This window comes from Capra hircus, chromosome 2 (genome assembly GCF_001704415.2).
Source record: "Capra hircus breed San Clemente chromosome 2, ASM170441v1, whole genome shotgun sequence".
In the NCBI taxonomy this organism is placed as follows: Eukaryota; Metazoa; Chordata; class Mammalia; order Artiodactyla; family Bovidae; genus Capra; species Capra hircus.
The window spans coordinates 49,712,933-49,727,425 of record NC_030809.1 but is presented as its reverse complement, the minus strand read 5'-3'; the positions used below and the strand labels follow the sequence as shown (position 1 = coordinate 49,727,425).

Below are 14,493 nucleotides of genomic sequence, written 5' to 3'. Positions count from 1 at the left end.
AATTAGGAGGTCAGTGAAAGAATTACAAATGGATTGAAGGTGGTTTTTTTCATACTAAAAATAAATTTTAGTTATAAAAGCACGATTTATTCTATAACTTTTGAATAACAGCTTTTTCTCCTCACCTATTTTCCAATTATATAATAAGAATTGGCTTTAAAATTATAATTTAATGTTTTTCTTTGGAGTAGGAAATAGATTTGCTTTTTATGGAAATAACTGTCCTTTTAAGAACACATATATAATTGAAAATATTGGTAAAATGTAAGAAAAAGTCAAAGGATTAAAGCATTAAAAGAGCACCAAAACAGAAGAATATCAATGTAATAAGATCATGTCAGAGGTAAGCCCTTCTTTTCATCAAAACAATTCTACTAAGTGATCCATATTATATAAAGTTTGGTACCAAATAGCTTATGTTATAGGGAGACTGGAGCATTATCTCAAAGGTTAAGAGAAAAAATTTAATATAGTCAAATTAATCACATGAAAAGGCAAGAATAGTGATCATGTTGATGGTATTTCTAACATTTGGAAATGTTTTTAAAAATGCGTATAAATACTATTAAAATTCTGAAAACCATGGTAGAAGCAAAATTAAAGAGCAGCGGTAACAAAAAATTAGACAAAAATGACAAAATTGCAAAGTAGTAGAACTGATTCATTAAGATTAAATATATGATAAAAGGCATTAGAATTAGAAATGACCCTTATCCTAAATATTAAAATAAATACCACAGAATATGAAACATAACTTCTAAAAGATTGAGAGGAAAAGAAATAACACAAAGCAGAGAAAATGAAAGACACCTCACTATTCCCAATGTGGTTATTATTTATGGAATGGATAAAACACGTTGTAGAAAATGTCACTACAGTTAGATAAACACATTAAAAAATCAACATGCCACATTTACCTAAATAATTTTGTAGAACAGCTGAAAAAGCCAATTTCATCAAATTTAGACAGCTTATAGTGGAATAAATAAGTATGGTGAGGTATTAACTAACCCTAAGTTTCACAACGGGCAGCTTCTAGCCGGTTCATTGAAGCTGGATCTTGGCCACACAGGGATCACTGGATAAGAAATCAGTTGAGCTGGACTAGAGCTGCCCAATTGTCTTAATAATGAATGCTCCACACTGTCTGTTAAGTAAAGAGAAAGAGAATATAGATCAGAAACCCTGAATGAGGGGAAAAAAAAAGATAAGTTAGAACAGATGCGTGTAGAACATCCATGAACATTTAATAAATACTCACAGAACATGTGGTACTAATTATACAACAGTGTTTAAGTAGAGATTAGGGGGGGTCCAGAACTCAGGAAAGGTCTGCTCCCTGCTCTCTGAGAGCTTACAATCTACTTCACACAATCTTTAGTCTAGTATTATATTAATAGTATAAATGTTTCATATATGAAAATGAGGTCAACAGAGAAACAAATGAATTACAACATTCCTTCTAGTTTGAAAATATTATTAGGTAAGTTTTAAAAACATATTTTTAAAAAAGGAAGTAGAGGTTGCTTGCCAGACGTCTATTTAGAAAGTTGTCTAGAGCCTCCAAAGTACTGTTCAAGTTAGCACTGGTAGAACAGGCACTTAAGATACCTAAGTCATATAACAGAGAGCAATTCTGTGTATCTGTGTTATCCTGAGAATCTTTTTGTGTTAATATCAATTTGGGCCAAAGAAACAACCTAGTTCCTACTACTTTTTTTTGGCACTTTGAGCAAAGGTCTTTTCTTAATTTAGGGAAGCAAGCTGTCCTATGACATATTTCTACATTGTGGACAGGCTCTAGTTTCCATATTCCAATTTCTTTACAGCAGTACTACCGGACTGAAATTTCTGTGTTGCTGAAAACATTCTGTATCTACACTGTCAAATATGGTAATCACTAACCATGTGGGGCTATTTAGCACTTCAAATGTGCTTTCAGCAAGTGGTGCTTGGAAAACTGGACAGGCACATGTAAAACAGTGAGATTAGAATATTACATCACATCACATACAAAAATAAACTCAAAATGGTTTAAAGATCTAAATGTAAAATATGAAACCCTAAAACTTCTGTTAAGAGAACACAGGTGGTGCTCGCTTCAGCAGCACATATACTAAAACTGGAACGATACAGAGAAGATTAGCATGGCCCCTGCGCAAGGATGACATGCAAATTAGTGAAGTGTTCCATATTTTTTATAAGCAAGGTGAAAAGACAGCCTTCAGATTGGGAGAAAATATTAGCAAATGAAGCAACTGACAAATAACTAATCTCAAAAATATACAAGAAACTCCTGCAGCTCAATTCCAGAAAAATAAATGACCCAATCAAAAAATGGGCCAAAGAACTAAATAGACATTTCTCCAAAGAAGACATACAGATGGCTAACAAATACAGGAAAAGATGCTCAACATCACTCATTATCAGAGAAATGCAAATTAAAACCACAATGAGGTACCATTTCACACCAGTCAGAATGGCTGCGATCCAAAAGTCTACAAGCAATAAATGCTGGAGAGGGTGTGGAGAAAAGGGAACCCTCTTAAATTGTTGGTGGGAATGCAAACTAGTACAGCCACTATGGAGAACAGTGTGGAGATTCCTTAAAAAACTGGAAATAGAACTGCCTTCAGTTCAGTTCAGTCACTCAGTCGTGTCCGACTCTTTGCGATCCCATGAATCGCAGCACGCCAGGCCTCTCTGTCCATCACCAACTCCCGGAGTTCACTCAGACTCATGTCCATCGAGTCAGTGATGCCATCCAGCCATCTCATCCTCTGTTGTCCCCTTCTCCTCCTGCCAATCCCTCCCAGCATCAGAGTCTTTTCCAATGAGTCAACTCTTCGCATGAGGTGGCCCAAGTACTGGAGTTTCAGCTTCAGCATCATTCCTTCCAAAGAAATCCCAGGGCTGATCTCCTTCAGAATGGACTGGCTGGATCTCCTTGCAGTCCAGGGATTCTCAAGAGTCTTCTCCAACACCTCAGTTCAAAAGCAGCAATTTTTCGGCGCCCAGCTTTCTTCACAGTCCAACTCTCACATTCATATATGACCACAGGAAAAACCATAGCCTTGACTAGACGGACCTTTGTTGGCAAAGAAATGTCTCTGCTTTTGAATATGCTATCTAGGTTGGTCATAACTTTTCTTCCAAGAAGTAAGCGTCTTTTAATTTCATGGCTGCAGTCACCATCTGCAGTGATTTTGGAGCCCCCCAAAATAAAGTCTGACACTGTTTCCACTGTTTCCCCATCTATTTCCCATGAAATGATGGGACCAGATGCCATGATCTTCGTTTTCTGAATGTTGAGCTTTAAGCCAACTTTTTCACTCTCCACTTTCACTTTCATCAAGAGGCTTTTTAGTTCCTCTTCACTTTCTGCCATAAGGGTGGTGTCATCTGTATATCTGAGGTTATTGATATTTCTCCTGGCAATCTTGATTCCAGCTTGTGCTTCATCCAGCCCAGCATTTCTCATGATGTACTCTGCATATAAATTCAATAAGCAGGGTGACAATATACAGCCTTGACGTACTCCTTTTCCTATCTGGAACCAGTCTGTTGCTCCATGTCCAGTTCTAACTGTTGCTTCCTGACCTGCACACAGGTTTCTCAAGAGGCAGGTCATGTGGTCTGGTATTCCCATCTCTTGAAGAATTTTCCACAGTTTATTGTGATCCACACATGACCCAGCAATCCCACTGCTGGGCATACACAGCAAGGAAACTAGAATTGATTGAGACACGTGTACCCCAATGTTGACTGCAGCACTGTACATAATAGCCAGGACATGGAAGCAACCTAGATGTCCATCAACAGATGAATGGATAAGAAAGCTGTGGTACATATACACAATGGAGTATTACTCAGCCATTAAAAAGAATACATTTGAATCAGTTCTAATGAGGTGGATGAAACTGGAGCCAATTATACAGAGTGAAGTAAGCCAGAAAGAAAAACACTAATACAGTATACTAATGCATATATATGGAATTTAGAAAGATGGTAACAATAACCCTGTAAGACAGCAAGACAGCAAAAGAGACACAGATGTATAGAACAGTCTTTTGGACTCTGTGGGAGAGGGAGAGGGTGGGATGATATGGGAGAGTGGCATTGAAACATGTATAATATCATATAAGAATATCATATAAGAATATCATATAAGAAACGAAACGCCAATGTAGGTTCGGTGCAGGATACAGGATGCTTGGGGCTGGTGCACTGTGATGACCCAGAGGGATGGTATGGGGAGGGAGGTGGGAGGGGGGTTCAGGATTGGGAACACGTGTGCACCCGTGGTGGATTCATGTTGATGTGTGGCAAAACTAAGACAATAATGTAAAGTAATTAGCCTCCAATTAAAATAAATAAATTAAAAAAAAGAGAACACAAGGGAAACACTCTGACATAAATCACAGCAATATTTTCTTGGATCAGCCTTCTAAAGCAAAATAAAAGCAAAAATAAATAAGGTCTAATTAACGACTTCTGGACAGCAAAGGAAACCATAAACAAGACGAAAAGACAACCTACAGGATGAGAAGAATATATGGGAAGAATATCTTTGTAAACATGCAGCAAATAAGGGGTTAATATCCAAAATATACAAATGGCTCATATAACTCAATATCAAAAACAATCTAATAAAAAACGAGTAGAAGACTTGAACAGACATTTTTACAAAGAAGGCATACAGATGGCTAATATGTACACGAAAAGATGCTCAGCATCACTAATTATTAGAGAAATGCAAATCAAAACCACAATGAGATATCAACTAACACTTGTCAGTGAATGGTCATTATCAACAAGTCTACAAATAAATGTTGGCAAGGGTGTGGAGAAAAGGGAACCTTCCTATACTGCTGCTGCTAAGTCGCTTCAGCCGTGTTCAACTCTGTGCAACCTCACAGACGGCAGCCCATCAGGCTCCCCCGGCCCTGGGATTCTCCAGGCAAGAACACTGGAGCAGGTTGCCATTTCTTTCTCCACTGCATGAAAGTGAAAAGTGAAAGTGAAGTCACTCAGTTGTGTCTGACTCTTGGCGACCCCATGGACTGCACCCTAATAGGCTCCTCCACCCATGGGATTTTCCAGGCAAGAGTACTGGAGTAGTATGCCATTGCCTATACTGCTGGTGGGTTGTAAACTGGTGCAGCCACTATTGAAAACAGTATGGAAGTTCCTTAGTTAACTAAGAATAGAACTTCTACATGATCTAGCAATTCTAATCCTGGGTATGTATCTGGAAAAAAAAAGAAGACACTAATTTGAAAAGATAAATGCACCCCAATGTTCATAGCAGCGCTATTTACAGCAGCCGAAAAACAATCCAAATGCCATTCAATAGAAAACCAGATTAATACACACAGTGGAGTATTATTCACCCATAAAAAAGAATGAAATATTGCCAGTTCCAGCAACATAGATTGACCTAGAGAATATTATTATGCTTAATGAGATGAGTCAAGACAGAAAAAGACAAACACAATATAATACCTCTTATAAGTGGAATCTAAAAAAAAAATACAAATGTATATAAAAAACAGAAACAGACTCACAGACATAGAAAACAAACTTGTGGTTACCCAAGGGGTGAGGGAAGGAATGACAAATCAGGGGTATGGAATTAACAGATATGAACTACTATATATAAAATAGATATGCAACAAGGATTTATTGTATAGCACAGGGAATTATAGCTATTATCTTATAATAACCTATAATGGAAAATCTGCAAAAGTACTGAATCAGTATGCTGTGTACCTGAAACTAACACAATACTATAAATTAACTATACCTCAATTAAAAATAGAAATGTGGCTAGTTGCAACTAAGGAATTGAATTTTAAACATTTAATTTTAATTATTCAAGATTGAAATTAGAATCTTGTGGGTGACCAGGTTGGGAACAGCATGATTCTAGGGGTTCACACCTGTCTGGTTTGCTAAACTATAGACAGGCCAGGTTTTCTTTGGCCTGTTCAATAGTGTCTAATACCACTTAATATCATTCACTGCTATATTATCAGTGTCTAGAATATTGGTTAGCACATGACAGATGCTCAACAAATATTTGGTAAATGAATGAAATATACTGTGGTAATATACAGCTATTCATACCTAAGCTACTATTCATAGCTTACTGGTAATATGTCCTGGTTCTTTCATAAAAAATAGAGAAGTGAAGTTAAACTGTTCTCTGTATATGGAATTGCTTGATTGAAGGTTCAATATGCCTAGAGAGAACAAGAGTGGTGCTAATTCATTATGGCTCCAAGAAAAAAATATAAGTAGTTCTATATGAATAACATGTTGATTATTATGGGAATATTGAAGGAAGACCATGCAATGGCAGGAATTTGGTAAGGATACAGATAAGAGTTGATGAGAATAAAAACAGGGAAAAAACCCACCTCAGATTAAAAAAACTAAATTCAGATTTTACGCATGACTACAGGATGGAAACTGAAGATAGAGAAGCCTTGAATAAATATACAGTAATCTGGTTAGGCAATAATAGAGCTTAGAAAAGGGATGTGGCAGTGGAAAGAGAAATGAGTATATCATTTTTAGCAAGTCAGTGAACTGAAAAAGGAATACATAACAGTATAAATAGATCATGTGGCTTAAATAGGTCAGAAAAATAACAGGTATTGTTTTGATTTCAGGGGATAAGATGAGCAAACTAACATAAAAGAGGTGAGGATCCTGAAAATAAAATGTAAGAAATTATATATCCATGATTTTCAGTTTGAGGAGGTAGTGAACATTCATCCAGGTGGTGTTGATTTAGAGTTAAAATAGGGAGAGAATCAAAGGACTAGATCAGAGTCACTTAAAAACTACCAAAATGCAGAATAAAACTGAAAACTCCCTTGGAAGACAACTTAGAGGGCAAAGAGAATCATGCCATGATTAGTTGGTAAAAGAGGAATATATATATTTTTTTGAAAGAGACACTGAAATATCAAACACAGTGCAAAGAAAGAGAGCCACATATAAGAATGAGTAAAATCTGAGCGCAGGCTAGTTGACAGTACTGAATTAAAGAGAATCTAAGAGGACAAGAACTATGACAAAATCCTTGAGGTTTGGTTGCTGCTGCTGCTAAGGCGCTTCAGTTGTGTCCTACTCTGTGCAACCCCAGAGACGGTAGCCCACCAGGCTCCCCCATCCCTGGGATTCTCCAGGCAAGAACACTGGAGTGGGTTCAGCAAACCTTGACAGTATATCTTAGATAAGTGCTTTGGCTAGATGTCAGTAATGAAGGAACAGTAATCTCATATGAGTTAAAAAGATACCCCTATACTCCTCCTTCATGCCTTTCCAAAACAGAAAAATTTAAAATATTGTTAGTGAAGAATGGAATACAAAATCTATTGCTTATTATCCTGTGTCCTGAAAGTGGGGAAAGATGTCATCAAAAAAAGCTCAGAAAACAATTCTGTAAGGTATTAAGGTTTGATAAGCTGAATCTTATGTTATGAAAAGTAAGATGCCCATGTTTTGTGTTTTTGATGCCATGTTTTACATCTTCATGTTTATCCTTTCACTGTTTAATGTAGTTATAAGTTGATTTTTACAATTTTTTGTCTTTTACTCTTAGTACTAGCTTATTTAAGTGGTTGCTCCACAGTGTTTACTATATATTTGCCTTTACTAGTGGACTTTTTCTTTCCTATAGATTACTTCTTGTGGCCCTTTCCACTTAAAAAAGACCCTTTAACATTCCAGGTTTAGTATTGCTGAATTCTTTTAGTTTTAGGTTGTCTGGAAAATTACGTTATCTCTTGGCTCAGTTGGTAAAGACTCTGCCTGCAGTGCAGGAGACCTGGGTTTGACCCCTGGGTCGGCAAGATCCCCTGGAAAAGGAAATGGCAACCCACTCCAGTATTCTTGCCTGGAGAATCCCATGGACAGAGGAGCCTGGCAGGCTACAGTCCATGGGGTCGCAAGAGTGGACATGACTTAGCAACTAATCCCTCCCCCCATCCTGCTCCCCTTCTATTCTAAATGATAACCTTGCTTGGTTAGTGTCCTAGGTTGCAGGTTTTCCCCTTTCAGTACTTCGAATATATTATGCCACTCCCTTCTGGCCTGCAAAATTTCTGCAGAGAAATCAGTTGGTAGCCTTATGGGGGTTCCCTTGAACTGAATGTTTTCTTGCTGCCTTTGGAATCATCTCATTATCTTTGACCTTTGCCATTTTAATTATGATATATCTTGGTGCGGGTCTGTTTAGGTTCATTTTATTTGGGATCCTCTGTGGTTCTCGTACCTGGACATCTGTTTCCTTCTTTAGATTTGGTAAGTTTCCAGCCATAATTTCATGTAGTATGTTTTCAACTCCTCTCTCTCATCTCCTTATAATGTGAATGTTTTCATACTTGATGTTATCCTAGAGGTCCCTTAAACTGTTCTCATTTTCAAAATTTGTTTCTTTTTTGCTGTTCAGATTGAAGGATTTCCATTATTCTACCTTCTAGATCACTTAGGCCTCACCTAGTCTGCTGTTAATTTCCTCTAGTTGTTTTTCATTTGTCACATTCAGTTCTGATTCTTTTTCATATTTGCTAGTTCTTTGTTAAAACTGGCACTGTGCTAATCAATTCTTTCCTCTAATTCAGTTAGCATTCTTATTACTAATGCTCAAACTCTAATTCTGAGTTTGTCTTCTTTGTGCCAGATCCCAGGGCTGCTGCTGCTACTGCTAAGTCACTTCAGTCGTGTCCGACTCTGTGTGACCCCATAGACGGCAGCCCAACCAGGCTCCCCCATCCCTAGGATTCTCCAGGCAAGAACACTGGAGTGGGTTGCCATTTCCTTCTCCAATGCATGAAAGTGAAAAGTCAAAAGTGAAGTCGCTCAGTCGTGTCCGACCCTCAGCGACCCCATGGACTACAGCCTACCAGGCTCCTCCGTCAATGGGATTTTCCAGGCAGGATGGAGTGGGGTGCCATTGCCTTCTCCTTCCCAGAGCTGGGGGAACCCAAAATGTGGACTGAACTTCACTCTCCAGGGAGTAAGTCTGTATAATTCCTGTGAGCCTGTGTAATCCCTCTCCTCTTCCATCTTCCCCTCCCAGGTGTGCAGGTCCTGACCTGATCATTTCTCTTCTTTTCCTACCTGATTGCATCTGGACCTTGGATTTTTCTTACAATCTTAGTTGCATTAATATAGCTGTCTTTCTGCCAGATGACTTACAGTTTGTTTTCAGTGAGAACTGTTCCACATGTAGATGTATCTTTGAGGTGTTTGTGGTGGGAGGTGAGCTCCACATTTTCCTTCTCCACCATTTTGATCTCTCTTTGGGCTCTTTTAATCCAGGAACTCCTGTCATTAACTCCCTACAGAATTTTCTTGTATTAATTTTTTTGCTAATTTTCTCCAAGCCATTTTCTCTTTTTCCATAATTAATATTTGACTTCTTGAATTATCTTCTGATTTTATTCTTTTCTCTACTGTTACTCACCTCTGTCTTTAGAAAAATTTATTTACAACTTTTCTATAAATCTGAAATTATCAATATTTCAAAATAAAAATCTAAAAAATTAAGACTAAGAGGACGCATGTAAGAATTAAAGATTTTAAAATTTAAAAAAAAAATAGAAAAAACAAAAGTATTTTCTGGGATGACTACACATGGACCACGTCTCATAAATTTTTTCTTATCTCTGAGAGGATATTATAGCTTCTTTTTTTTTTTTTGCTCCCTGAATTATATGTTTCTTCTAAATTCCTTTTTTTTTTTTTTTCTATCTGTTTTGGTCTCTCATTCTGAAGGCTTTCTTCTTCATTTATTTATTTTTGGCTGTGCTGGGTCTTTGTTGTTGTGTGTGGGCTTTCATAGTTGTGGCTCACTGGCTTAGGTTCTGCATGTGGAATCTTTCCTGACCAGGGACTGAACTGGTGTCCCCTGCATTAGCAGGCCGATTCTTATCCATTGTACTACCAGGGAAGTCCCTGAATGCTTCCTTCTAATGTGACTGAACATCCATATTTAATAAGGCAGACTAAAGTCCTAATGGGAAGTTCTTTGTGAATGATGGGTTTGTCATTGAGCTTCACAGTAGGTATTTCAGAGGGCCAGTCAACTTTTTCTCAGTGGTGTCAAGCATGCAGTAACAACAACTTTAATTCTTTCCATTGTATTAACAGCTTCATATAGTGTTTATTTTTACACTGGCTAGCAACTACTTCATTATTCCTCTTTTTTAGCTTGTAATTATTGGGAACATGGGATATATTTGTAAAAATTTAATTTCCTCTTATATAACATCCTTTATACATAATACATGTATATACTATTTATCCTTATCTTTGATGCAGTGTCATATTCAAATAGTTTTTCAGTGTGTACTTTACGGTTTCAGTTCAGTCCCTCAATCGTGTCTGACTCTTTGTGACCCCAGGAACCACAGCATGCCAGGCCTCCCTGTCCATCACCAACTGCCACAGTCCACCCAAACCCATGTCCATTGAGTGGGTGATGCCATCCAACTATCTTATCCTCTGTCGTCCCCTTCTCCTCCTGCCCTCCATCGTTCCCAGCATCAAGATCTTTTCAAATGAGTCAGCTCTTCGCATCAGGTGGCCAAAGGATTGGAGTTTCAGCTTCAACATCAGTCCTTCCAATGAACACCCAGGACTGATCTCCTTTAGAATGGACTGGTTGGATCTCCTTGCAGTCCAAGGGATACTCAAAGAGTCTTCTCCAAAACCACAGTTCAAAAGCAGCAATTCTTCGGTGCTCAGCTTTCTTCACAGTCCAACTCTCACATCCATACATGACCACTGGAAAAACCATAGCCTTGACTAGACGGACCTTTGACAAAATAATGTCTCTGCTTTTTAATATGCTGTCTAGGTTGGTCATAACTTTCCTTCCAAGGAGTAAGCGTCTTTTAATTTCATGGCTGCAATCACCATCTGCAGTGATTTTGGAACCCCCCAAAATTAAAGTTGGCCACTGTTTCCCCATCTATTTGCCATGAAGTGATGGGACCGGATGCCATGATCTTAGTTTTCTGAATGTTGAGCTTTAAGCCAACTTTTTCACTCTCTTCTTTCACTTTCATCAAGAGGCTCTTTAATTCTTCTTCACTTTCTGCCATAAGGGTAGTGTCATCTGCACATCTGAGGTTATTGATATTTCTCCTGGCAATCCTGATTCCAGCTTGTGCTTCCTCCAGCGCAGCGTTTCTCATGATGTACTCTGCACATAAGTTAAATAAGCAGGGTGACAATATACAGCCTTGATGTACTCCTTTTCCTATTTGGAACCAGTCTGTTGTTCCATGTCCAGTTCTAATTGTTGCTTCCTGACCTGTGGTCTCTCCATGACAATTCTAAAAATTGGTTTCATGAGTCTTTGATTCTCTTTATTGTTCTCTGTCTCCTTTGAGGCTATCTATAGTTAGACCTATGCACAGTAAACAAAAATTTTTCTCTTCCTGTATGTTTGGAGGTGCAAAGCACAGGTTTTTTAATGTTCCTGCCCTCAGAATGCAATACCCCTTTACAACTGTCCTCTTCTACCCTTAGGACCAGCTGAACATGAGAGAATTTCAATCTCTAATTGCTTTATAAGAAGTGTTAATAATACTGACATGAGGAAATGGTTAGGAAAAAGATAGCAGTGGAATTTTTCTATAAAGTAGAGATAGTTGTTAATGTTTAGGTGAGTGCCCATTATGGGTCTCTGAGCTAGAAACAGGCAGTGGTAGTAGGTAAAATCTCTTTCCAATTTACTTTTGAATCACTTGGTCTTATCAATGGATAAGGCAGAACAGGTGTTTTTCATTCAAGCCCAATCAGTGCTTTAATTAGAAGAACTTCCTCATAGCCTGGCAGTTGGTTAAATATCATTTTTAATAATAAACGTTTTCATGAATAGCTAGTATGCTGCTTTTGCTAATTCACTTCAGTCGTGTCTGACTCTGTGCGACCCCATAGACGTCAGCCCACCAGGCTCCCCCATCCCTGGGATTCTCCAGGCAAGATCACTGGAATGGGCTGCCATTTCCTTTTCCAATGCATGAAAGTGAAAAGTGAAGTCACTCAGTCATGTACGACTCTTCACGACCCCATGGACTGCAGCCTACCAGACTCCTCCGCCCATGGGATTTTCCAGGCAAGAGTATTGGAGTGGGTGCCATTGCCTTCTCCGGAATAGCTAGTATACTTCAGAGTTAAATAAGAAGAACATTTAAAGGTGAACTTCTAATTATAATTAACTTACTTTCCAGTATCGCAATTAAGGCTCATAAAAATAAACTTATTAGACGCCTAAATTAATGCAAAAATGGAAAAACATCATAAGGAAATAGAGATACTTTATAATCCTCTACTTATACCTTTATTACCAAGGGATTTGATATTCATATTAAAAGTTTTGACTGCCCAAATAGACAAAGATTTTCTTTTTGTTCCTTTTAAATTTTATTTTTAATTGGAGGATAATTACTTCCCTTTTGAAACTTCCTTCCACCTCACTCCCCATCCCACCCCTCTTAAGTTGTCAAAGAGCACTGGCTTTGGGTTCCCTGCTGCTGCTGCTGCTAAGTCGCTTCAGTCATGTCCGACCTGCATCATATAGCAAATTCCCACTGGCTATCTATTTTACATATGGTAATATATGTTTCAGGGCTACTCTCTCAAAACATACCACCCCCTCCTTCCCCCACTGTGTGCACAGACCTGTCGTTTTGTCTGTGTCTCCTTTGCTGCCCTGAAAATAGGTTCATCAGTACCATCTTTCTAAATTCCATATATATGCATTAATATATGATATCTGTCTTTCTCTTTCTGACTTACATCACTCAGTATAATAGGCTCTAGGTTCATCCACCTCATCAGAACTGATTCAAATGTGTTCTTTTTATAGCTGAGTAATATTCCACTGTGTATATGCACCACAACTTTATCTATTCATCTGCTGATGGAGATCTATATTGCTTCCATGTCCTAGCTATTGTAAACAGTGCTGCAATGAACACTGGGGTACACTGTCTTTTTTGATTATGATTTCCTCAGGGTATGTGCCCAGTAGCAGGACTGCAGGGTTATATGGTGGTTTTATCCCTAGTTTTTAAAGGAATTTCCATACTGTTCTCCATAGTAGCTGTATCAATTTGCATTCCTGTCAACAGTGCAAGAGGGTTCCCTTTTCTCCACACCCTTTCTAGTATTTACTCTTGAGTTTTTGATGATGGCCATTCTGCCTTTTTGTCTTTTATTCTTTTCTACATTCTGCCTTTGTTCCTTACTATAGTCTAGTTCTGGTGGCTCAGAGGTTAAAGTGTCTGCCTGGGATGCAGGAGACCCGGGTTCGATCCCTGGGTCGGGAAGATCCCCTGGAGAAGGAAATGGCAACCCACTCCAGTACTCTTGCCTGGAGAATCCCATAGAGGGAGGAGCCTGGTAGGCTACAGTCCATGGGGTCACAAAGAGTCGGACACGACTTCACTTTCACAGTCTAGTTCAGCGGGATAATTTTGACATTATATGATTTTGTTTTACTGATTTTAAAAATTAATTCTGTATAAAAGATGTGACTCTGTTGAATCAGGGAATGATACCCTAATTAATGGGATTCCATGGTTGCTCAGACAGTAAAGAATCTGCCTGCAATGCAGGAGACCCAGGTTCAATCCCTAGGTCAGGAAGATCCCCTGGAGAAGGGAATGGCTACACACTCCAGTACTCTTGCCTGGAGAATTCCAAGGACAGAGGAGCCTGGTAGCTATAGTCCTTGGGGTTGCAAAAGAGTTGGACATGACTCGGTGACCAAATAACAACTCTAATTAATACCACATTAACCAACTAGTTTCTAAATTGGTCTGCTTTAAAATATTTTATTTGACAGAGTACAGTAACCTGTGGCTTACAGTCAATGAGTAGTTTCTGACAGTCATTTACAATGGTTAGACTTGTGCTCTGAATAACGTCTGTATTTTATTGATTAGATTTGTTGTTTAAAGACAGCTTTGACATATGAAATTCTACTTTTGTATGTATACAATTAACATCATTAAAATTATAATAATTAAGAGTTTTAAAAATGACTTACACTTTTAAAAACAATACATTTAAATTCTTTCAAGGAGTATTTCTGCTTTTCTATATTTTAAGTCAATAAGATTTTTGGTACACCAGGGAAAATTTGCTTAGGAAGAATAAAGGTTAATGTTGCAGATGTCACTATTTTAATATTAGACTCCTTAAATAAATTTTAGGATAAGATTGTCTCCTATTGATTTAACGTTTGTAGATTAATATTTCTATAATACAAGTGCATTATAAAAAAATAGATAATATTCCACACAGTAAAACTTGTACAGTGAAGTATTTCTACAAATACTTCATATAGTTGTATAGTTTTAGAAAACTATAGAGTTGGACTTTCTGTTCCTGAATGGGGCACCATTTTCTATTGAGTGCCATCAAATCACCTAAACAAGAATACTGAGTATGAGATACATA

General features: G+C 38.0%; 1 protein-coding gene across 4 annotated transcripts in view; it reads right to left on the bottom strand.

The window, feature by feature from the left end:
- BOLL (boule homolog, RNA binding protein) overlaps positions 338-14,493 on the bottom strand; it is a 64,116-nt gene continuing 49,960 nt past the window's right edge. For 3 of the 4 annotated variants that reach the window (XM_005676311.2, XM_005676313.2, XM_005676312.2), the window contains one exon: positions 338-1,147. In XM_005676311.2, coding sequence (XP_005676368.1) covers positions 1,124-1,147 — 24 coding nt within the window. In that variant the 3' untranslated portion in view covers positions 338-1,123. The remainder of the gene's footprint in view (positions 1,148-14,493) is intronic. The other variant, XM_005676314.3, reaches the window with a different exon arrangement.